The sequence below is a fragment of the Priapulus caudatus genome, unplaced genomic scaffold (genome assembly GCF_000485595.1).
Source record: "Priapulus caudatus unplaced genomic scaffold, Priapulus_caudatus-5.0.1 Scaffold445, whole genome shotgun sequence".
NCBI classification, from domain to species: Eukaryota; Metazoa; Priapulida; class Priapulimorpha; order Priapulimorphida; family Priapulidae; genus Priapulus; species Priapulus caudatus.
The window spans coordinates 166,644-189,326 of NW_014577506.1; the positions used below are offsets into that span (position 1 = coordinate 166,644).

At 42.1% G+C, this 22,683-nt stretch overlaps 2 protein-coding genes across 4 annotated transcripts in view; both read left to right on the forward strand.

Moving 5' to 3' along the window:
- LOC106810491 (sulfide:quinone oxidoreductase, mitochondrial-like) overlaps positions 1 to 4,540 on the forward strand; it is a 12,917-nt gene extending 8,377 nt beyond the window's left edge. For 2 of the 3 annotated variants that reach the window (XM_014813869.1, XM_014813870.1), the window contains 7 exons: positions 638 to 691; positions 901 to 1,095; positions 1,487 to 1,574; positions 1,810 to 1,940; positions 2,932 to 3,118; positions 3,620 to 3,866; positions 4,290 to 4,540. In XM_014813869.1, the coding sequence (XP_014669355.1) occupies positions 638 to 691; positions 901 to 1,095; positions 1,487 to 1,574; positions 1,810 to 1,940; positions 2,932 to 3,118; positions 3,620 to 3,866; positions 4,290 to 4,347 (960 nt within the window). In that variant the 3' untranslated portion in view covers positions 4,348 to 4,540. The remainder of the gene's footprint in view (positions 1 to 637; positions 692 to 900; positions 1,096 to 1,486; positions 1,575 to 1,809; positions 1,941 to 2,931; positions 3,119 to 3,619; positions 3,867 to 4,289) is intronic. The other variant, XM_014813871.1, reaches the window with a different exon arrangement.
- Positions 4,541 to 9,907: 5,367 nt separating this feature from the next.
- Positions 9,908 to 20,091, forward strand: LOC106810489 (sulfide:quinone oxidoreductase, mitochondrial-like). The gene is made up of 9 exons (XM_014813868.1): positions 9,908 to 10,391; positions 12,492 to 12,662; positions 13,049 to 13,102; positions 13,322 to 13,516; positions 14,009 to 14,096; positions 14,632 to 14,762; positions 15,861 to 16,047; positions 17,347 to 17,593; positions 18,089 to 20,091. The coding sequence occupies exons 1-9, from the start codon at positions 10,155 to 10,157 to the stop codon at positions 18,144 to 18,146; spliced, it is 1,368 nt and encodes a 455-aa protein (XP_014669354.1). The 5' UTR covers positions 9,908 to 10,154; the 3' UTR covers positions 18,147 to 20,091.
- Positions 20,092 to 22,683: the final 2,592 nt, after the last annotated feature.

A 22,683-nucleotide genomic window follows, 5' to 3' on the forward strand; every position in this document is an offset into this window, starting at 1 on the left:
ATACGTGCACGTGCACATGCACACGCGCGCACGCACGCACGCACGCACGCACGCACGCACGCACGTGTACGTGCACACACACGGAAGTACGCACGCACGCACGTGTACGTGCACACGCACGCACACACTCACGCACGCACGTGTACGTGCACACGCACGCACGCACGCACGCACGTGTAAGTTTACACGCACGCACGCACACACGCACGCACGCACGTGTACGTGCACACGCACGCACGCAGCACGCACGTGTACGGGCACTACATAAACAGCGCTTTCTATCAGAACATGTGGTCATTCATCTGCAAATGTCAAGCAGCACGCTTCGCTTCTGCCAACCACAACACATAACAAATACACGTGACCTGATCTATGACGTCACGTGAAACATCGCTATTTCACCTGCGCGATGGCGTGTGCATATGTTTGCTAGTGAATTAGACGCGCTAAAATTCGAGACTGTTCGCTGGCAGCAATTGATCTGTACGGCTACGGGTCAATAGCTGCCAGCGCGTGATACGCCTTGCCGCGGAACTGCGCGCAAGATCCGCGCTCAGCGGGCAGGATCAACACCTCTCAGGCGACTCTTCTCTGGTATCCGGTCTCTCATCTGGATTTTTTATTCCATTACTTGCAGATTAAATATGAGTACCTGATTGTTGCGGTAGGTATCCAGATGAACTATAACCAGGTACGTGGCATAGCGCTAAATTTTCAAAATTTTGATTGCCCGAATTATTTAGATATATACAAACTTATTTACACAGACACTTAGCAGGTATTGACGCTTTGTCATATAAGCTTTCGTAAATGCGTTGACCAACACCTATTGTAATGGTCAATCGCCTAGTAATTAGGACAACATGGATAGCAATTACCTGTTTAAACATATGCCATCAGATCAAGGGCTTTCCGGAAGCATTCGAGACGCCTGGAGTCGGGTCGAACTACTCGAAACTGTACGTGGGGAAGACGACAGAGGCTCTACGGCGATTTAAGGGCGGAAATGCTATCTTCACGCTTCCAAGCACGCCCATCAATTGCCGCGGTGCTCCGCAGAAAATCATGTATCTGGCGGATGCATACTGGACAAATGTAAAGCTCTTTCACTGTTTCATATTAAAAGTAACATCAGTGATAGAGCATTGTATGAAGCTTCATACCATGGTTACGCTTTGGATTAGAACTAGGAGCCCATGAGCAGTGCTGTTAAAGTAGTGCTACGAAGTTACCATGCACGCACAGTGGTGACATTTTGTCGAAGTCTCTAGAAATCGCATCGAGTGTGAATCAAAGAGTTTCATTACATCGACGTTCCTCACAACATTTAATATTCATTTCATATCAATGAAAGACTGAGATAAATCCTGCCTACATCTAGTAAGTGTCTAAAGGGAGTCAATCTTGCGCAGACGTGTGGCGGATATGTCCTTTATTGTCGTTTAACTTGATCTACTCCGCATTACTATTCCCCTGCTGCTATTAGACCGGTGTGAGGAGCAAAAGCCAGCTGCACTTCTACACGTCGCAGGAAACGATGTTCGATGTTAAAAAGTACGCAGATGTGTTAACAGGTACGTTCCCTATTAAGTATGATTGTGATTCTTCACCACAAAAAAAAATCCGTAATTTGGAGAAATTTTCCTATATCTTGTAATAGCAGAATCGGTAGGCTACATATAGTAGAATACTCGGGTGTTTAAAGATTAGCATATTTCAAATGCGCTGTCCGCCTTGCTTCTCGTATACGCCTATCTTCACTGACACGTTGTGAATTAGTGGCTATAGCGCCTATTGCTGTTGCCGCAGAAATATGCACACAGAGGAATCTAAACGTCCACTTCAAACGTAACATGATCGAGGTGAAGCCAGATACGCAAGAGGCCGTGTTTGAGATTCTGGACAGTCCGGAGACTCCCAAGGAGACCGTAACCACTCATGTAGGTTGTGCTTGCATTTCGATAAAATCAGGGATTCCTCTTCTCAATGATTTTTATTATTACTACTAATGTCTGTTTCTGTCATTGTTGACCTATTGCAGAATTACCCGTATCAACAATATAGGGTTACAATCATTTTATATTCGTCTATGTCACCAAGGCTAAGTTGCTATAAATAGTACTCTCTATTTATCATCTCTATTCATACTCTCTATCTCTTCAATCTGATACTTGCTACATCACTATTACGCTGCTACATTCTACGAGAACCCACTGGAGATCATCATTTTCTTCAGTACAATAATTGGTGGAGGATGCTACGTTCTGCATTCGCTACCTCTGCCAGCTAATCCCCCAGAAGAAGAAGAAGAAGAAGAAGAAGAAGAAGAAGAAGAAGAAGAAGAAGAAGAAGAGCGAAAGAGGAAGAAAATGTTGATCTCCAGCGGGTTCTCGTAGAATGTAGCAGCGTAGTAGTGATGTAGCAAGTATAGCAGATTGTAGCAAAGTAGATGAGATGTAGCGAAGGGTCGCCCGGCAGATGATTGCAGAGTCTTGTTAGTCAGCTTCGGAATGAGACAGCGCGCAGATTAGTTATTGAACTCTGTACCCTGTACAATACAACACTACAGCTCTAAGCCATTTTTCTAAAAAAGCCAAAATAATACTCAGACGTACTCTGCACCAGAATTGCAAACTTGGGGAATAATCTATAAGAACATACTGTGTCAGCATTAACTACCAATTCATTCAAAAATATACACACAGACTAAACAAGACAACACATTGACTTCCGTTGCAAAGCCAGAGTTGAGTGAGGAGGTGAAGCTCCTGGGAAAACAGCATAGAAATTAAACACAGATTCTAGCAGAGATGACCGGTGCAGGACCCTGGCCTGAGAACGGCAATATGACTAACAAATGACCATAACTAGCATAATCGGCAGTTCAGAGTTTCAGACAGATCCATTTACACAGTACTCATTTGTTCTCAGTACGACTTCTTGCACGTGGTGCCCCCTATGTCAGCTCCCGACTGTGTGAGACACAATAAAGATCTCGTCGACGCTGCAGGCTGGCTCGATGTAGACAAAGACACCCTACAGCACAAAAAGTTTGCGAACATCTTTGGGATCGGCGACTGCACGAATCTTCCAACGTCAAAGACCGGGTCCGCCGTGGGTGAGCTAAAAGATTTACGAGGGCACGCCTTCAAGCATAGAACGACTCGGGAATGAAATGCTTCCACCTCGGAACTGTTTGGTCAGTCATTGGGTCATGTGATGGTTTAACTCACAACATGCTTTCTTTCGTTGTTTCTTGATTGTCATCTTTTCGATCGTTTAATCATTTGCTGGTTCATTTTGTCTCTAGCTATATGTTATAGTTAGATCAGCTTCTTACACCGATCTTTTTACCCACCCCTACACCATCTCCCAACAACCGCTCATTGGCCCCACTCCTAAACCCACCTGCCACACCATCATCCGACACCCATTCATATCTTTATAATTAATCTCTCACCTTGCCCCTACACCCACCCCACATCTACTCTCTACTACACTAAGCCCTACGCTAACCTTCTATATACATCCACCTCTTGACCCATTCAAACAAATCATGCTTACTCTTACTCATTGGAACCACCTCTACATCCCCTTACGATCATAATGTTTTCCTCAGCATGCCAGATCGGCATTCTTCAAAAAAACCTGATGCAGGTGATGGCAGGCGTCAAACCGACTTCAGTCTACAATGGCTACACGTCGTGTCCGATTCTTACTGGGCATAACAAGTGCGTGTTCGCAGAGTTTGACTACGACAAGCAGCCAGCTGAGACGTTCCCCTTTAATCAGGCGAAAGAGCGGCGAACTATGTACATCATGAAGAAAAATGTTATTCCCAAAATCCACTTTCACCTGATGCTGAAGTAAGGGGAAAGAGGGAACGGTTGATTTGATCGTTCGCATCGTTATCGAGATTCGCGTCAAACACTGTATTAAATTGATTCAATGTTCGATTCCTGTTCGATTCTCAATCGCTCGAAGCAATATTCGATTATTTTGTTAAGGCAGCTTTGAAACGTTATTGATGATATAGAGTTACATTCAACTAATTGAGTTTCTAATCGTGTTGAATAAACGTGTGCGTGTGTACGCGCGTGTAGTATAAATATGATTTTGGGTAAGATCATGTAAAATATCGAGAGTGCGTGAAATATAATATTTTGTATGCTCTTGAAGTTATGCAATTAGTCTAATTTCGATAAAGCAATGCTTTAGTTAAATTAACGCAGGTAACAACTTAATTAATTGACTCGATCTGCAAAATTGATTTCCATCACCTTTTTCAGTGGCTACTGGCAAGGACCTGCCATATTCCGCAAGATATTCAGGTTGGGAATGGCCTAAGCTAACATGCCTCCGTGCCAGCCAGCACGACGGAGTGCTTCATCTATTATGAAGTGATGTCACACCTATTCCAGGATGCCGTTCACTGAGGAACACTTCACACACGCGCGGACGCACGTTCGCATGAACACACACACACACACACACACACACACACACACACACACACACACACACACACACACACACACACACACACACACACACACACACACACACACACACACACACACACACACACACACAATTTACATGGAAACTAGACAGAGGGCACTCACGGAGAGTGCATGCCTCCGCCAGCTTGTAACATGTATGTGCTCGCCGGTGGCGGCTGCTGACTGACTCGCCTGCTGCTGACTCGCTGCTCACTGGTGGCTGCTGCTGACTCGCCACTCGCTGACTCGACGCGCTATCGATCGCGCGGTGGCTACACACACACACACGCGAGCGATTGCATGACCTCCGTTTGCGCGGAGGTAATTACATGAACATAATTATATCAAATTGACATGAAATATAATAAAGTGACGATCAATATAATAATATACAACTCACTCTTTAGGAAATTATCTTGTAAGAGAATGAACTAGTTTTAAATATGTTATGTTAAAAAATACGCAAACGCTATATAAACTATTGCAGATTCGGGTTATTTTGTATTGCCTGTCATGTAATCATTTTGGCAAATGTCAGTAGAATGTTTCGTCTAACTTGAATTATTATTGGTTTATACTTAATTGTTAGCTCTCAAAATCAGGTGAAGAGGTCACCATACCGTATGTGCTCAGCTCTAGCGCACATATTGTAAAATTTCAAATTGTAAATCTGGAGGTATGGTTCTCCGCAGTGTACTGTGCAGATATTCCCTGATCATACCGGGAGATGTACGGGCAAGGAATTCGCGAACGGCACCGCAACCGGGCTAGCCCGTATATATATATATATATATATATATATATATATATCAAGAGTCCATAATAGAAATTTCTATTATGGACTTGTCTATTATGGACTCTGATATATATATATAATATATCAAAAATTAAATTGTAGCAGTGGACAATGTAGCATTGTACTTATGCTTAAACGAGGGCTGGTTGATGACAACATTAAAAATGTTATATTCACTGCAGTTTTTATCCTTGCAAGCACGTTTAATTGTTTTAACATATAATCATTCTTTTTAATTTCCTATGAAGATTTCAGATGAATGTGCGTAGGCGAAATAAATTCGAATAACCCGAATAAAATTTCTGAACGATTTTATGGATCTGATCAGGTGATATAGTTAGTATAGATCCTAATCATCGAAGGAAGATTTATGAGGCTGACAGAATTGTCTGATATTCCTCAAGCAACGCGGCGACCTGCTGATATTCACAGGAGTGCATAATATAGCTATATATATTATATATAGTCTATGTCACTGTATGCGCGCGGTAGGACTAGTTGCACCGTTAGAAGAACTCTGAATGACAGGAAGCATCACTTGTGTCTAGTCTCGGTTGAGTCTAGTCGGTCTATGTCTACCCTCTAAAATCACGAGCTCGTAAGTGTTGGTTGGTTTCCGGGTATGAAGGTGAACGACGATTATGAAGGATCAATAACCGATCAAAGTTCAAGCACGATACGTGTCAATAGTGATACGCTGCTATATGCTGCCAGTTATTAGATATATAGTAGAAATTGGTGGAACTGCCAGACGTGGAGATAACGCTGCCAAAACTATACGGCGTATAGTATTAAATAGTAAAGAGCAAGCGAAAGAAAGAGGAAGTGGGAAAGGAAACAAGAAAGAGATAAAGAGAGAGGGGGGTAAAAGAGAGCGGGTCGGTGAGAGAAGAGGCAGAAAAAAAGACGAGAGAGTGAGAGTAAGTGTGTGTATGTGTGCGTGCGTGCGTGCGTGTGTTGAGTATGTGTGTGTGTGTACGTGCCGTGCGTCTGCGTGCTGCGCTCTGCGGCGCGTGCGTGTATTGTGCTGTTTGTGTGCGGTGTTGTGTGTGTGTAGTGTGTGCTGTGTGTGTGTGTGTGTGTGTGTGTGTGTGTGTGTGTGTGTAGTGTGCAATGTGACGCATTTCATGCCCACCTGGCCTATGCGCTAGATAGGATAGATGGATAGATAGAATAGAGGAGATAGATAGATAGAATAATAGATAGCATAGCATAATAGATAGATAAATGACGTATTTACATATAACCACTAATCGACTGTGAATGATGACATTGCAAAACTGCAGCCGCATTTCGTGCGGGATTTCCTCTGAAGATAATGAATGGGGAAATTTTTTCCCTGAGTCATGAGCAAATAGGGATCCTTTAAGAATTCAAAGACTACATGATGGACGGTCACTTGGTATTTGAATAATTGTCTCCACACAAGCAACGGTTCCTCGTTGCTCAATATGCATTGCGGTCGTAATTTAGCAGGAAAATACGGGAACAAATGTAAAGCACACACTGCCTCGATGTAGCATGGCGCGTTTGTGCTTTAAGTTAGCAAGTGTAACACCCAGCTTTTATGACGCATGAAAAAATTAAGTCAAATGTGATTAGGCCGGACAGGTTCTCGGAGTGTATGATCGATAATCCATATACGTACAGCTCACCACCATACCTACTACTACTACATCGTCTAATCATACCACAATAAATGTCGCGTGAGAGGATTAACAGTGGATGAATAAAAAGCAGCAGGGCGCGCGAATGCAGTCACATTATATATATATATATACTATCAAGAGCAAGGTCGCCTACTACATAATGTTAGATTGTTGTATATTATGTAATGAGAGATAGACGGAGCAGAGATGAGAATGAGAGCAGAGAGAGAAAGAGAAGAGAGAGAGAGAGAGAGAAAGAGATCCCTCCGACGGCTACTCCACATAGTAAGACAGGAGAGACGAGATCGAGGTCTCGACGAGAGTCTAGACGCCACTGGACGATAACATTCACTAAAGATCAGCCCGTCCTCTCCTCGCGACGACCACCCAGCCTCATCACACCGCGGTCTCCACAACTACACTTCCATTCCTATTATCTCCCCCGCCTTTCGCCACCCCAGCTTCCTTGCAATGAATAGACGAACGAGAAGATGACAAGATGACTCCCTTATTCCCTTATTCCGGTGACGGACGGTCAGAGCAAATTCACCACACGGAGGGGATCGCCAGCCCTATCCTCTGATCTGATTCGAGCTGGGCAACTTCCGCCGACCTTTTCATGACGAAACTCTGGAGGGACCATGCTATCTGGAATTCATTGTGCACGACCTCCACTGTCTCGAGACTAAACTGAGTCGCCGGAATGAGCCCTCGTTGAGACTCACTCCTCTCGATCTACCGCACTGACATCAGGGGCTGAGCACGCCTGTCTCTCTTATACACTCGCGCGCGACTGAAGTAGGAGAATACCCTTCAAGTTTTTTCCGTAAGGAAGCGTCGAGAGGAGAGAGAGAGAGAGAGCAGAGGAGAGAGAGAAGAGCAGAGAGAGAGAGAGAGAGGAGAGGAGAGAAGGAGGAGGAGGTGGGGGGCGGGGGGGGGGGGGGGGGGGGGGAGGAGAGTGAGCAGAGAGAGAGAGAGAAGAAGAGACGAGCAGAGAAGATAGAGAGAGAGCAGAGAGAGAGAGAGAGAGGGAGAGAGAGAGAGAGAGCAGAGAGAGAGAGAGAGAGAGAGAGAGAGAGAGAGAGAGAGAGAGAGAGAGAGAGAGAGAGAGAGAGAGAGAGAGAGAGAGAGAGCAGAGAGAGAGAGAGAGAAGAGAGAGAAGAGAGAGAGAGAGAGAGAGAGAGAGAGAAGAGAGAGAGAGCAGAGGAGAGAGAGAAGAGAGAGAGAGAGAGAGAGAGAGAGAGAGAGAGAGAAGAGAGAGAGAGAGAGAGAGAGAGAGAGAGATCGAACAAGTACAAGGGAGAGAGGCATCCAGACAGAAATAGATCAAGAGATCCATGTCGATGGAAAAACACATTCTATTTAATTTTTTCTTGTTATGTTGTAGAGACGATAGATGCATATTATTATAATAGCCAGCTAGTGAATAAGTAAAGCATCCCGCTACAAACAACTTCAGCACTCGATATAGCTGCTGCACATCTGGAGCCTGAAAACGTTGCATCAATGCATTGCAGTGTCTATAGATGCGATTTATTTAGTCTGAGCTCAAAATATAGGGACTCACAAATTGGATAGCTTCTGAACATTTTTGCAGCGTCCGGAAATACGAACCCGTTTTCAAGTTTTTTGAATGTTTTCAAATTTCAAAATCGGAAAACCTTAAATTTAATTGTAGTTTTGATTGTGGCTATTATTGTATTCATAAATATTGACAATTCAAGACTGTGCAAAGGCGAACGCAGGATATTGCCTATCAGACTTGAATTTCCTGTCATCGACTAATTGATTCTCTTTTTTAAACGTCTTCCGTTCTTCCGGAACGTTCTGGTAAAGTGTTCCGGGAATGGACCCCCCTTTACACGGGCCCGCATGCTCTATATGCACCGATGCGCTTGGCAAGGATGTAATTCCAGACAGTTCATATATTTACGAATTGCTTTGCTCCAGCTGCTAGTTTAATTTTGTTGGAGAAGTTTTCTGCATGAAACGTGTATTTTTGAGCCACAGGGCATGCGCTGTAGATATCTGTCCTCGCGCACTAGGTCTATAGATTATAAAACTATTTTATTTACGCTGCAATTGAAGCTTGGAACTCTCTACCACAGCATGTTTGGACAAATTCTATCTATACTAGTTTTAAGTAAAAAATGTCTAATGGAAAAGGTCGAAACATTGGAGGAAGAGAGTATGCTTTCACTAATCACATTCGGATTGTATTTAGGGTATGAGAAAAGCTTGTAGAACCTTACGAGAATGTATGACTGATACATTTACAAATGTGTATATTTCAATAGTTACATGATAGTGATTGTAGTCAGTATAGTGTCATGTATTTTTATTAACAGTAACATAGCAAAACAAGAACCGCAATGTATAAATAAGTGTGCTAGTCACACTTTTTGTGTATATATCCGTGGTAGTTTTCTAAATTCATGAATTCAAAATGTTTTGTAAACGTATGCTATGCAATATATCATGGATAATTACCTAAATAAAAAAATAAAAAAATAAAAAAATAAAATAAATACAAGGCCTTGTCACGCACCACTACAGACTAACGGATACATATATCCATTAGTCTCCTTGGTCTGTGGCACCATATGGATGCACGATTAATTTAATTAATTACAAATAATATGCGCGTGTATCGATCATAGGCTAATATACGCACAGCTATGGGCGGCAGAAAGCTATTATCTCGCGAACGAGTTGGGTTATAATTCTAGAAATTAGATACATATAGACACATATCTTAGCTATAGCATTCGTGAATTTCAAGTTTTATATCTTATTATTTACTATTATTTATTAAGTTTTTACATCTGGTGGCGAGGTGTGGAACGAGTAAAGGAGCTGGCTGAGAACTTTGCTGAGAACTATGTGAAATATCCCTAACCATTGATATATATAAACACGTGTGTAAACATGATCAGGAGTGATTTCTATGTCCCTAACCGTGGCACCGACGCGAAAGCGCGACCAGAGCTCCACCTGTCAACGCAAAAAGTTATTAACCGTGCTATAAACTCGGGGGAAAACGTTGGTAGGAGTCCCAGTCGAGCTCAGCTATCGTCGTCGTATGGGTGACGTGTCGAAGGTCTCTGTGGTTAGGTTTGATGAACAGTTGGTCGGTAAAGTTGGTCGTGTTTTACTTGTGAAGATACTTGTGAAGATACAAGAATACTGCTTGTATTTTTGCACGACATGTCTGCGAGCGCCTTTTTACCAGCCGCGGTGAACTTTCGGCCATTGATGTTTAAGTTGAACGTATCAAGCAAGTTTGTCCGGCATTGTCGTCGACATCAGCGTTTCTCCACGAGCCGTTCACTGAACGCTGACAGCTATGAGGTGGTCGTCGTTGGAGGAGGAGCCGGCGGGGCGTCGCTGTCAAACATTTTTGCGAGGAAATCGAAAAGCGTAGCTGTGATAGAACCAAATCCGGTAAGAACGTGTCTGGATCTGGATCTGGATAGTTTACTGTAGAGTCCCTTTATTAGCTCATCTGACGAAGTCAGATGCAGCTTGTAGTTGTAGAATCGCACGATCGTCCGTTCGTCAACAGTTGGGCACAAATCTTAACCGCTCGACGTACGGTCACGATATTCGGACGTCGGGGGATCGTCAAAACGAGTTGGGATGTCGAAGCTGGGGTCAAAGTCAAGAGTGTAAAAAAAAGGGGGAACATTCCCTCCTTAACTTAAGGTATATGGGGAAATGCAGAATTGCGGCACAAATCCAAACGGCTCGACCTAGGCTCGGGGTAGTCGGTGTATAGCATCATGTAGGAAAAGCCATCACTGTGCTGAAATTGGAGGTCACAGGTCAAAGGTCAATGGTGCACAGGCAGATTTTAGACATTTTCTGAGCACATGCGTCTGACGGAGCGATTGAAAAACTTTTTTGTGTTCAGCGGCGACTTAGCATTTTATGGCTTTATTGAAAGGACCATGAAATCTACTTTCTGCTGACATGCGAAGAGTAAGTGTCAGATAACCTTTTGACCCTCAAGAGGAGGGTTAAACATGGATTTGTTTACTGTCTGTTAGAAAGAATTTGACTGCCGGGTTTGCTAGTAGAATCTATACATGTCTGGATGTATGAGGCTACAATGTCACAGTGAAATTTCAAAAGCTAAATTTGGTTGAAGAGGTTTATGCCTCTTAAATCGTATAATTTCTATGGCATTCTGTTACTGTCAGTATGTTACATGTAATGTATGCCACTGCCAGTGGCCACTGCCAGTGCATGTGGTGGTGGTACTGTGTAGTTTTTGCCTGCCTGCTTTTGTAGGTAAATGGATGAGTGCTTACCTATTCTGTCTTGCAAATAGTTGTTGCTACTACGTACGATGGAGCTTCCATCTTATATCTGAAGACACTTAAACGTACGCGCCATCTCGTGGCAACTTTCATAACGATCCCAACGAACATTCCTTTGAGAAGGTTCCTGATACCATCCCTGTGCATTCCACTGTTTCGGCGTGTATGTGAACACATTTTGGAATAACAGGGTTTACTAGAATCTCACCACTCCACCACAGAGTCACCGCAGTAGACGTTAGATGAGCGCTGTCACTCTGCGGCACTTGTATATTGACTCGGGATCTATTAAAGGGACTCTAGTTTACTGCGTAGCCGACGGTTACGCTAAAACGAGGGTTAGGTTGAATTGCAACCAACAAAGTTAAGATATTTTGATACTGTTAATAGTGTTAGGAGTGTCACAAAAGAGTGAAACGAGGATAATTATCTATTTTCTGGTACCAAATGAGTGTAAAATGAGTGTATTTTAATGTAGATCTATATGTAAATGACATGTACATATTGTACACGGATATGTACATGTTTACATAAATACATGTTTACATAAAAATACATGTTTACATAAAATACATGTTTACATGTCATTTGAACATGCATGTGTCTAAAAACCATGCTAGAGGACTTGCATAACTGATTTTCATTAACATAAAATTATATTAATTCGATTTCTTTGGCAGAAAAGCTCTCCTTACCAGGCGTTAAACAACAGGTGTTGAACAACAGTAGAGGGCGTCCATAGGCGGCAGGCCTGATTAAGCATCGAACAGAAATTAATTAAAAATACTCACACCGTTAGTGTTACTGCGCTTACACAACATACACTTTATACATGTTAAATAACTACAGATTCAGGCTCTATGCTCCGCTCGAAACTTTTGCCAGCTCTATGATGCGAATTTCTGCAGAGTTGTCTGAACACATTTCAAACACAAAAATAACCAACCGCTCGCTGTGGCTACGCCACCTGACGGAATGTCACGAATACACAACAAGACCAATTTTACGTCTAATGCTTTCTAGACGTCCACGAGGCATCTAACTTGCGTTCATAATGCAAATTATTGCACTCTAGTGCCGAATTTCGGCGAAAAAAAATCATGGCAGTGCGGCATATATGGAAAACCCGGCTAGAATATCATGCATGGTAACCTAAACTTGACTAGTTCAAAAACTGGTCTCTATATTAATCTCATAGAAACGTTTTTTGTCGTGATGACAGGAGCACTATTATCAGCCATTATGGACTTTGGTCGGGGCTGGCATCATGAACTTTGGAAAGTCTGCCCGACCTATGGCAGCTGTTCTCCCAAAGCGTGCGACCTGGGTCAAAGACAAGGTCGCTGAGTTCAACCCGAAAGATAATACTGTTACTACTGAAGGTGGGAAGCAGGTATGTTTCCATTTTGCTTTCTTTCTTTTTCCTTTTTTATGTTGTTCTAATTTTAGTAATGATCTAATTGTAATACTGGTACTTAATTTCTGATTGAATTCTGGATTATAAATCTGACATTGTGTCATTCCAGAGCAATATCTTGCATTTTGCTATATAATGTGTTATTTACAATACAATAACCGATTTGCTTTGCAGTCTATCTTCTCATTCATTTCAAAACTGATTATTTATGAATATATATATCACGTGGTGTGATGTAAAAATTTGTACATGTCATATATTTGGTAGTATTTGCACAGTGTGCAGTTCCACTTTGGTAGATATCTTGTTACAGAAAATATTTGATTGACTGTCCACCTTCATCTGTTTTCAATTACTTGCAGATAAAATATGAGTATCTGATTGTTGGTCCTGGTATCCAATTAAACTACAACCAGGTACATAATATTTTTGCAACTCATCATATCTTCACTTTATTAAATTGCAAAATTGTCTATGTGCAGATATATATATTTACAAGATAACAACACTTAGGATGTATGGAGGTCTGCCATACTGTACGTTAAATGTGAAGTTGCACTCGTATTTACAACAGATAATCGCCTAATATTTAAGAAGGCATTAATCACTTCTGTGTGAGAAACCTATGCCACCAGATCAAGGGCCTGCCTGAAGCATTCGAGACGCCTGGAGTCGGGTCGAACTACTCGAAACTGTACGTGGGGAAGACGACTGAAGCTTTACAGCGATTCAACGGCGGAGATGCTCTTTTCACTTTTCCGAACACTCCAATCAAGTGTGCAGGGGCGCCGCAGAAAATCATGTATCTGGCAGATGCCCTCTGGACAAAGGTAATGCTTCTACTCTGTCGTGTGTTATTGGCATCATATCCGACAAGAGGCTCATGATTGTCTTTCAAGCACCATGGTGGTGCATGTGCTAGGGCTTGCTGTTGGGGAAGCATCACAAAAATGAAAATAAACGTTAGCAGCTCTGTTGCTACGGCAACATTGCTTGACTCCAAAAGCACAGCAGTGGAGTTGTTCCGGACCTCTATTATCCCTTACAATTTATGTCAGTATGCAGTGTACATGGAAGATAGTCTAATCATTTTCATGGCTAAAAGGTTAGTTTTCTATGTAAATGAAATGCTCAGCACATGCAGAGTAACTCTGCTGCGACCACTTATAGGCGTTTACTGAACAGGTAGGGGCACCGTATACATGCACATTTAGAATTATAGACTGTCAAGTGTCAGCACTTTGCATAGCCGTGTACGTTTTGTGTAGCCCTTACTGTCATTTGATTATGTAAGCACTTTTGCTCCCTTTCTGATTTGTTAGAATGGTGTGAGGAGTAAAAGCCAATTGCACTACAACACATCGTTGGGAGTGATATTTGGAGTGAAAAAGTATGCAGACGTGTTGACAGGTACGTTTCCCATTATTCCTTGTTGTGGTGTTTCGTTCAAAAGAAATCCTTGACATTGAGAATTTCTCCAATTTTTTATTTGTGTAAAAGAGACATGATTTGGCATTTAGTTACTATCAGGGACTCTCCTTTTGGGCCCAGTACCTCTCCCACCAGTGATTGACAGGGCAGCTAGGCATGTGCTGTTATCAACTTAAATATTTATAGCTTATGTTAGTCTATTTGGCACTGCTTTGCCAGCTCACTCATGGCTAAATAGTTTTTGCATGTATGGTTTGCTGGAACTTAAATGTGCTTGTAGCACCTGTAAATGACAGACGGAGAGTGCCAGCTCCTATATGCCAGATAGAATTCCTTTAATGTAGTTCGGAATCGGGTAACACCGCCGAGGAAAGATAAGGTGAGGTAAAGGTTTTGGTGTTTATGATCGCTACATTTCAATAATAAAACGCCTGTATGTGCTGCACACCATGCTTCAAGTATGCGTGTCCTAGGCAACTAGAATGGCGGATAACAACTGTCGCTGTCCCTGCAGAAATTACCCGACAAAGGAATCTAAACGTCAACTTCAAACGTAACCTGATCGAGGTGAAGCCAGATACGCAAGAGGCCGTGTTTGAGATTCTGGACAGTTCGGAGACTCCCAAGGAGACCGTAACCGCTCATGTGAGTGTGCGCTAAGTTATCATGCTGACAACGCATGTAGATGCTACTTTCCTTTCTTACCCGAAATGGCCGCGGGTAGTTTTCTTGACATCAGCAGCTTTTCTATGTGAATTATTAGGAAAATCTGATGACTAATTCTTGCATGTCCCATGCAGGATGTCATTTTGCATGTGATCTCCTGTAATTCTAATTAATAGCGTGGTTGAATAGGTAAATATTTGTATATGTATAATCGATAGCATTCAATTTCCACATAACAAAAGCGTATACATGCATGTAGTAATGAAGCACATAATACTGCTAAGAGGGTCTATGTCCCCCCCGGGTACTGCCGGAGCGTACCCTGGGTACGGTCCGGTATACCCTGGTACTATCTAATATGCCGGACCGTACCTCGCCTACTCCACTAACGAGTCTATGGAGTTGCCTACGCCTACTCCCTAACCCTAACCCTAACCATATCAGATAGTTACCAGGGTACGTTCCGGCAGTACCCTGGGGGACATAGACCCTATGAGCCCTAATCCTATTATGGACATATATTTAGTCATGATACATAGGTACATATATGTTCATGATATTACGTTTTGCAGCCACTTGCAACTGCTCATATGACCATCGTCAAGAACTAATGAACATTATATGGTGTCATATAATGTTTATTAGTTCTTGATGTTAGTAATACTTGATTGTAAATACGGTTACCATGTGGCATAAATGTTATAACGTAAACATGTTAAAGTTCTGCTTCCTGCACTCCTAAAATCATGATGGAGGGCTTTACAACTGAATTTACTATTGCATTTAACTGTGCCACAAGAGATGTACCTGTTTTTTATCTATAAACTTAGGTTTTATTCTACTGTTACATCATGCTGTATACACACATGTTTATAGTACGTATTAATAATTAGAACCAAAAGTTTCCATCGTTGTTACTACTCTACTACAAAAGAAAGTTTGTACACACGTATGAGTGACACAGATACCAGGTATGCAAATAGGTATGATGATTGCATGTTGGAAGTATACACCCATCATATTATATATCTATGAATTTCACACTACACTAATTACTCTACGATTGTATGTTTTCAGTACGACTTCTTGCACGTGGTGCCCCCTATGTCAGCTCCCGACTGTGTGAGAAACAATAAAGATATCGTAGATGCTGCAGGCTGGCTCGATGTAGACAAAGACACCCTACAGCACAAAAAGTTTGCGAACATCTTTGGGATCGGCGACTGCACGAATCTTCCAACGTCAAAGACAGCAGCTGCCGTGGGTGAGCGAAAGTGTTCACACAGTGCAAAAACATGGGACACTAAATGTGAAACAACACGGGCTTGTTAGAGTTTTTTCCAACTTGAAACCGCGTAGGGGGAAAATGTTTTTGTCGTGGAAGAGTCGTTGCATTTTCAGTAGTATTTTTAATATTTGGCATGTTAAAATGATCATTTCTCAAATAAATAGAAAAATAAATAAATTTAGACAAATTCAGTCTCACCTGTCAGCGTACATATTACTGATTACTTCAGCATATATATTATTACAGGTTCCTGCTGTTATAGGCTATATAACAGTAATGAACAGCAAATGTGCATAGATCTGCTATCTTCAGATTCGCGATAATGGGATGTTCAAACGGTCCCGCAAAACAACTACACGTAATTGCGTGAAGCAAATATTTATAGACTGGTATCTGTCTCGAAATGTATACAAAGTTAATTAACCTTGTGTAGAGACAGAGTTACAGTCTCGCGAGAACAAAAATTATGCCCTATAGGTTTGTTAACATGATATTTAAGCAATCTAATTCGAAATGTAGATCTGTGCACATATTGGTGGAAAGAGTGTTGTACGAGTGTTCTATGATATGTTAGCCTTACTATATACATTTGGTGTTATGCAAGGAGTACCAGTAAGTATTAGCACCGTTGAGAAATTATGAAAACGGTTGGTAAGAACATGACAAATCCTCTTTTGATGGTTTTGTTTCATTTGCTTGCTTTCTTAAGTTTTTGTCTTAAACCTTATATTTACTCCTTTACTAATCCCCTAAACTTACACCCTGCACTTACCTCTACCATTACCCCCACCCCACACTCATTTCCCTTACCCTTATGCCATACTATCCCCATCCTACACCCACTCGGCACCCACCTCATACACTCGCCCCTACATCCATCTCAAACACATCATATACCCCACTCTTACACCAAATCCTACACCCACTTCCATCTCCTATACCAACTCTTACACCCACTCCTACAGCTGCTTCCTACAGCCACTTGTACACCCACTCCTACACCCACCCTCTAACACCCACTTCATGCACCCGCACCTACATCCACCTATGACATGCACCTAATATATCCCCATCTTACACCCAATCCTACACCCACAGCTACACCCCTCCTCTTACACCCACAGCTACACCCCTCCTCTTACACCCATTCCTACCCCCCTCTTACACCTACTCCTACATCCACCACTACACCCAATCCTAGACGTACCTCATACACCAACCCCTATATCCATTTACGTATGCACCTTTACTAGCTTTTTTGTGTGGTTTTTTCAGCGTGTCAGATCGGTATCGTCAAGCGCAACCTCCTGCAGGTGATGGCTGGTGACAAGCCGACATCTGTCTACAACGGCTACACGTCGTGTCCAATCGTCACGGGAAATCAGAAGTGCATCTTCGCTGAGTTTGACTACAATGCGCAGCCGATGGAGACGTTTCCTTTTAACCAGGCAAAGGAGCGGCGATCCATGTACATCATGAAGAAGGACATCATACCCTATGTCTACTTCCACGTGATGCTTAAGTAAGTAAGATGGCGAGCAAACGCAAAGGATTCGTATTAGTCTATTGCAGTGTGACTCGATTTTCTATTGGACTGAATCTCTGATGGCTATTTAATGTGAGTCGTACGTGCTTCCTGTCTTTCCATATGGTGTCGAAGAAAGTGGGCCAAAGAAAGAAGTGTAAGCCATTCGTTTGATCACGCTTGCGATATTATTAATTTTGGTGCTTTGCGCTGTTCGAATGTTTTTGATTCGATATGAACAACATTTCGAATGTGATTGAGCTGAACAGTTTCATGCATTCAATAAAGTATCGAAAAGTGCTGAGAAAATATATGCTTCTGTGTCCGCACTGGTTGTGCACTGGTGTCTAGTGTAAATCCAAATGTGATTTTGAGGAAAACTTGTGTAAGTTACACATATCGTGTCATTACAGTCATTAATGCTTTGGATTAATTAAAGCAGATGAGAGCCAAGTTGTTTTGATTTGTGATTGATTTCTAATACCTTTTCAGGGGCTACTGGGAAGGACCTGGGATAATTCGCAAGATGTTCAGGCTAGGAATGGCCTAAGCTATCATGACGGTGTCTGGCCTTTGCTACACGGTGCTCGGTCTGCCGTGAAGTTATCTATTGACACTTGGTATAGGATAGGATGTGGTCTGGTGAGGAACACATAGCAGCACTTGACATTTACAAGGGAAGCTCTTGGAATTCCGTCAATTTATTTAGGAAATTACCTGTTGTATTATTATGCAAGCGATAACTTGTATTTTTTAACTTTTATGATAACTTTTATGATTTTTATGATAACTTTTATGATGACATGGCAAGCATGTCTGATTGCTGCTCTGACAATGTAAAGATCGAGTTTTATGTGCAGAATTGGGGATAATTAAATAATTAAAATGGGAACATATAGGGATGTGATAGTGTGTGCTAATATTAGCTGATTGTGTGTAGTTCAAATAATTGATTTTTATGATATTATTTTTTATCACGATAACTTTAGTGCCATACGTTTAATTGTAATTACTTGTAATTGCTTTACTTTTAATTTTGCCATCTTGTTATCTATATGTGATAATAAAACAGTAACATTAACTATTCTAGATATTATGCTGAAAGAATGCAATGATATTTTAATAGCAGTGAGATGTACACTAGGAATAATTATTAATGTGTTTCACCTGGCTGCATAAATTGGCTCAGTGGATCTACTCTAGGTGATTAGTACATCCGTCCAGTGGTCATGACCTCATGCCTCAATGGCAAGGCGAACATGATTATTAAATGTCAATTCTGAGCGATGTTGTACTTTTCTACCATCTGTAATTGTAATTACGTATCGGAAGATTTAATGCTAGTGTAATGTAAGTATATGGTAATAAGTATCTAGTAGTATGCCAGAGTGATTTGGTTTACCGTTACTACGGATTGCTTGCATTTCGTATTAGACTTGCTTTCTAAGTACATAACTGCGTGATCTCACTAGTTCACTAGATCTTGCGTAAGAAAGGCACACATTACACTGTTTACTTATTTAGGACATTGGAAAATCAACGAAAGGAATTGTCCCACAAAGAATTTTCATATTAGGCCTAATTTATTTTATTGGAGGGAGCTTAAAATGTCGTTTCTAGAACTTGTTCTTAATCGTGACATATTTGTCCTGAATAGAAAAAGGATTGATTTGTATTTCTTTTTTGATGTAAAAGACCCATAATGTTCATATTCTAGGGATTGCGTCATTAGGAACATCCTTGTTATAAAACAATTATATTTTCTATAATAATATGTTACCTTTTGTGTAAAGTTCACAAAAGCTCCGGCGTTCATATTGTGGGAGTAGTACGTACATGAAAGTACAAATGTATGTTCTTGTATGGCTACATATGTATAAAATTGTATTGATATATCCCTGTTGTGGGTCATACTTTTAACGTTACCCTTTTAGTTATAGCGCAGAACAAGCCGTTTTCTTCAAATTATACACGCTATGTCTCGCGCCCATTCGACCAATGCATCCTATTTTGGATGTAAAGATAGTCGTTCAGTTTCCATTTTGAATTTCTGTACAGCAACTATGCTTGTTCACATATTATGTATATGATTGTTACGTACCATATCCTTATAAACGTTAGGTGAGATCAATTATACGTATGTGGTCGTACCATGGGCAACTATCACGTACAGCTTGCTTTGTTTTCGGTTCTATGGTTACTGTTGCCTTTGCAGGTTCGAGGGTGCATACACGAGACGATATCATATGGTTCACCTGCAAGAAGTTAGGCCACAATAAGTGTGTTAATCTAACAGATAGTTGATGATAGATGTTTATATCACAGTTTCGGAATACCGACGGTCACAACGATTCAGTCTTTTTGACTAGCCTGGTTTAATCCCATCGCTTGTCACTGACCGGCTATTGAACCAACAGCTTCTGTATGCGATGAAGCGATATTCAGCGATGAAAAGTAAGTGTTTGGGATCAATTAAAACTCAGTATTATAATTTACCAATTGTGTTTTTGTTTACGTTCGCGATGAATGTAATTTCGGTAGTGGTGGTGGAGGGGGTAGTTTGGCGCTCTCGTTTTCTAGAAATATCTGTGATAAATGTTTGCTGACACAACGATTTCGCTTAGCTGCTAAGCGCTAAGCGCGGGGGTTCAATGAACCGTTGACAAGTAATCGTGTGATTGATAGGTTCTTACAGGTTCATACAAGTGTAATGAAGCTCGTGTCGTATAGTCTACCAGGTTCGTAACTTTTGGCGCGTGTAAGATGTTACCATTAGATAGGACGATTAATAGAGAGAACGTAGATACGTATGACAGCAACAAGATGTAATGTACAACGCTAATTATATTTTCCTTTACCAAACAATCTACAATTATTATAATCCCTCTAGGGACAAATGTCGCATACAAGTTCGTTGCCTTGACTAGACGGTGAACATAACACATACACAACTCTCAAGATAGGTTAGCAGTCTCAAAGTCGTTTACCAGTCTCAAAGAAGTTCAACACACATATACATAACAAGCAAACAAGTCAATGCAATAACCAAGCTATACTCACAAATCTAGCCTAGACGACTGTCTCTCTGCTCTCAAACGTGCCCTTTTATTCAGAATTTTGTTCAAATTAGGCTGGCCGAACCACATGTCACGCGTTTGGTCAGCACGTCCACTTTCTCTACTTTCAATAGGGGGGGGGAGAGACCACTGCCCTACTTACGTGTGCTGCCTTGGCGTTAATGAGGCCCGCAAGTGATTAGTCACCCGAGGCCAGCCCTGTCACCGAATCTGCCTGCGTGATTTCTTATGAATGAGAGTGGCTGAATTTACTTCATTACATTACCCACCTACCTATGAAAAGTTGTGAGCTGTGATTTTACGGTGAACAACTTGATGGTTAGTGACAATGGATTGTACATTGTATATATATATATCTTTTGTTATTATCTTAAAGTTTCTTATTTATACCTATTTTGTATTTAGTTTTGTTTTTTGAGATTTTTGTCGAGAAAATAGTCTTGTTAAAAAAGTTGATAAAACCCTAACTAATCCTTAACTATGCTTAGCTATTCCTAAATATTCCGTCGTCCGACGTCCTTAGTTGTGTCCGTGGGTGCGTCTCCGTGGTTGGTTGAGTGGGTGTGTCTCCGTCGTTGGCTCCGTAGGTGTCTCCGTGGTTGACTCCGCGGGTGTCTCCGTGGTTGAATCCGCGGGTGTCTCCGTGGTTGACTCCGTGTGCGCCTCCGTGGTTGAATCCGCGGGTGTCTCCGTGGTTGACTCCGTGTGCGCCTCCGTGGTTGAATCCGCGGGTGTCTCCGTGGTTGACTCCGTGTGCGCCTCCGTGGTTGAATCCGCGGGTGTCTCCGTGGTTGACTCCGTCGATCGCTGTTGCTGCGCTAGCGCGCGTCTGGGTCGATCGGCCGGCATGCGAGGCCGGGGCCGGTAAAGTAGGGAGGTGGACGTGCTATCGCCGTCGTCGTCGTCGTCGTCGTTGGTGTTGTTAGGGACGAGACCGGACTATGTACGTAGTCGTCTCGGTCCTCGTCCCAGAACTTGAGGTGCGCTGGGTAGCATATATGCCATGACTCGATATCGTAGAAGTACTGGTCCCAGGTGTAGGTAGGTAGGGGGGAGTTGATAGGTCGATAGATAGAACCAGGGAAAGGGGGGGGGCTGACTGGTTGCGTATGGGTCCATCGAGAGGGGGTAGGGGGGACAATTATGGGAGTCATATTCCGGGGTGGGGGAGGGGTCAAATATGCGTGGGGTGGGGGTTGGGTATCGGGAGGGAAGGGGGTTACGTGGGGACAACGGACGAACTCGCATGACTGTTCGAGGCTTGGCTTCTCGCTGGGTCGATGCTGGTTTATGGCGCCTGCTGCTAGCGGCGATGAACGCCGCACAGCGCTGGCGGGTACCAGCCGTGTTGTTGACGAGCGTGGAGGTGGCGGCGAAGACGGAGGCCGTGACCTCGGCGTCGATGTGGGCGATGGTATCTGTCATTGTTGCTGCTGAAGACTTGAGGCAAGCAGAGAACCATTAGACATCGTGAGCGCTCGATAATGCGATGCACGATGAGAGGTGGCAAGTGACACGGTTAATACTTAGTAGTAGATACTAGACGTATCTTTCGCCGGTTAGAGTCGAGTGAGCCTGGTGGTTATTGTTGCAGTTCGGATCCACGGTGTTAGCACAAGTAGTGACGAGACGGATATGCTGTTAAAAACTCAAAAAATAAGATGAATAACTAATCCTAAATACCGTACAAAAAAAAAGATGGTCATATAGTAACACAAGCGAACAAGTTAGGGTGTATACATGTATAAGAAATAGCATTGACGTAGTAACACAACAACAACAAAACGGTAAAGTAATACATAAATGGAAAAAACATAGATGAGAAACGAAATTTCAAAAAAAGAAATGCACTCATGTCATAAAAGTATATATTACACGTCAAAATCACAAAATTATAAACAAAAATAAAATCATTACATAAAACTATAAAATGTTGAAATTAAAACTAAACAAAAATGAAATCATTGCATAAGATTTAGAACAGGTCACATTGTGAGGTCAAATTGGAAA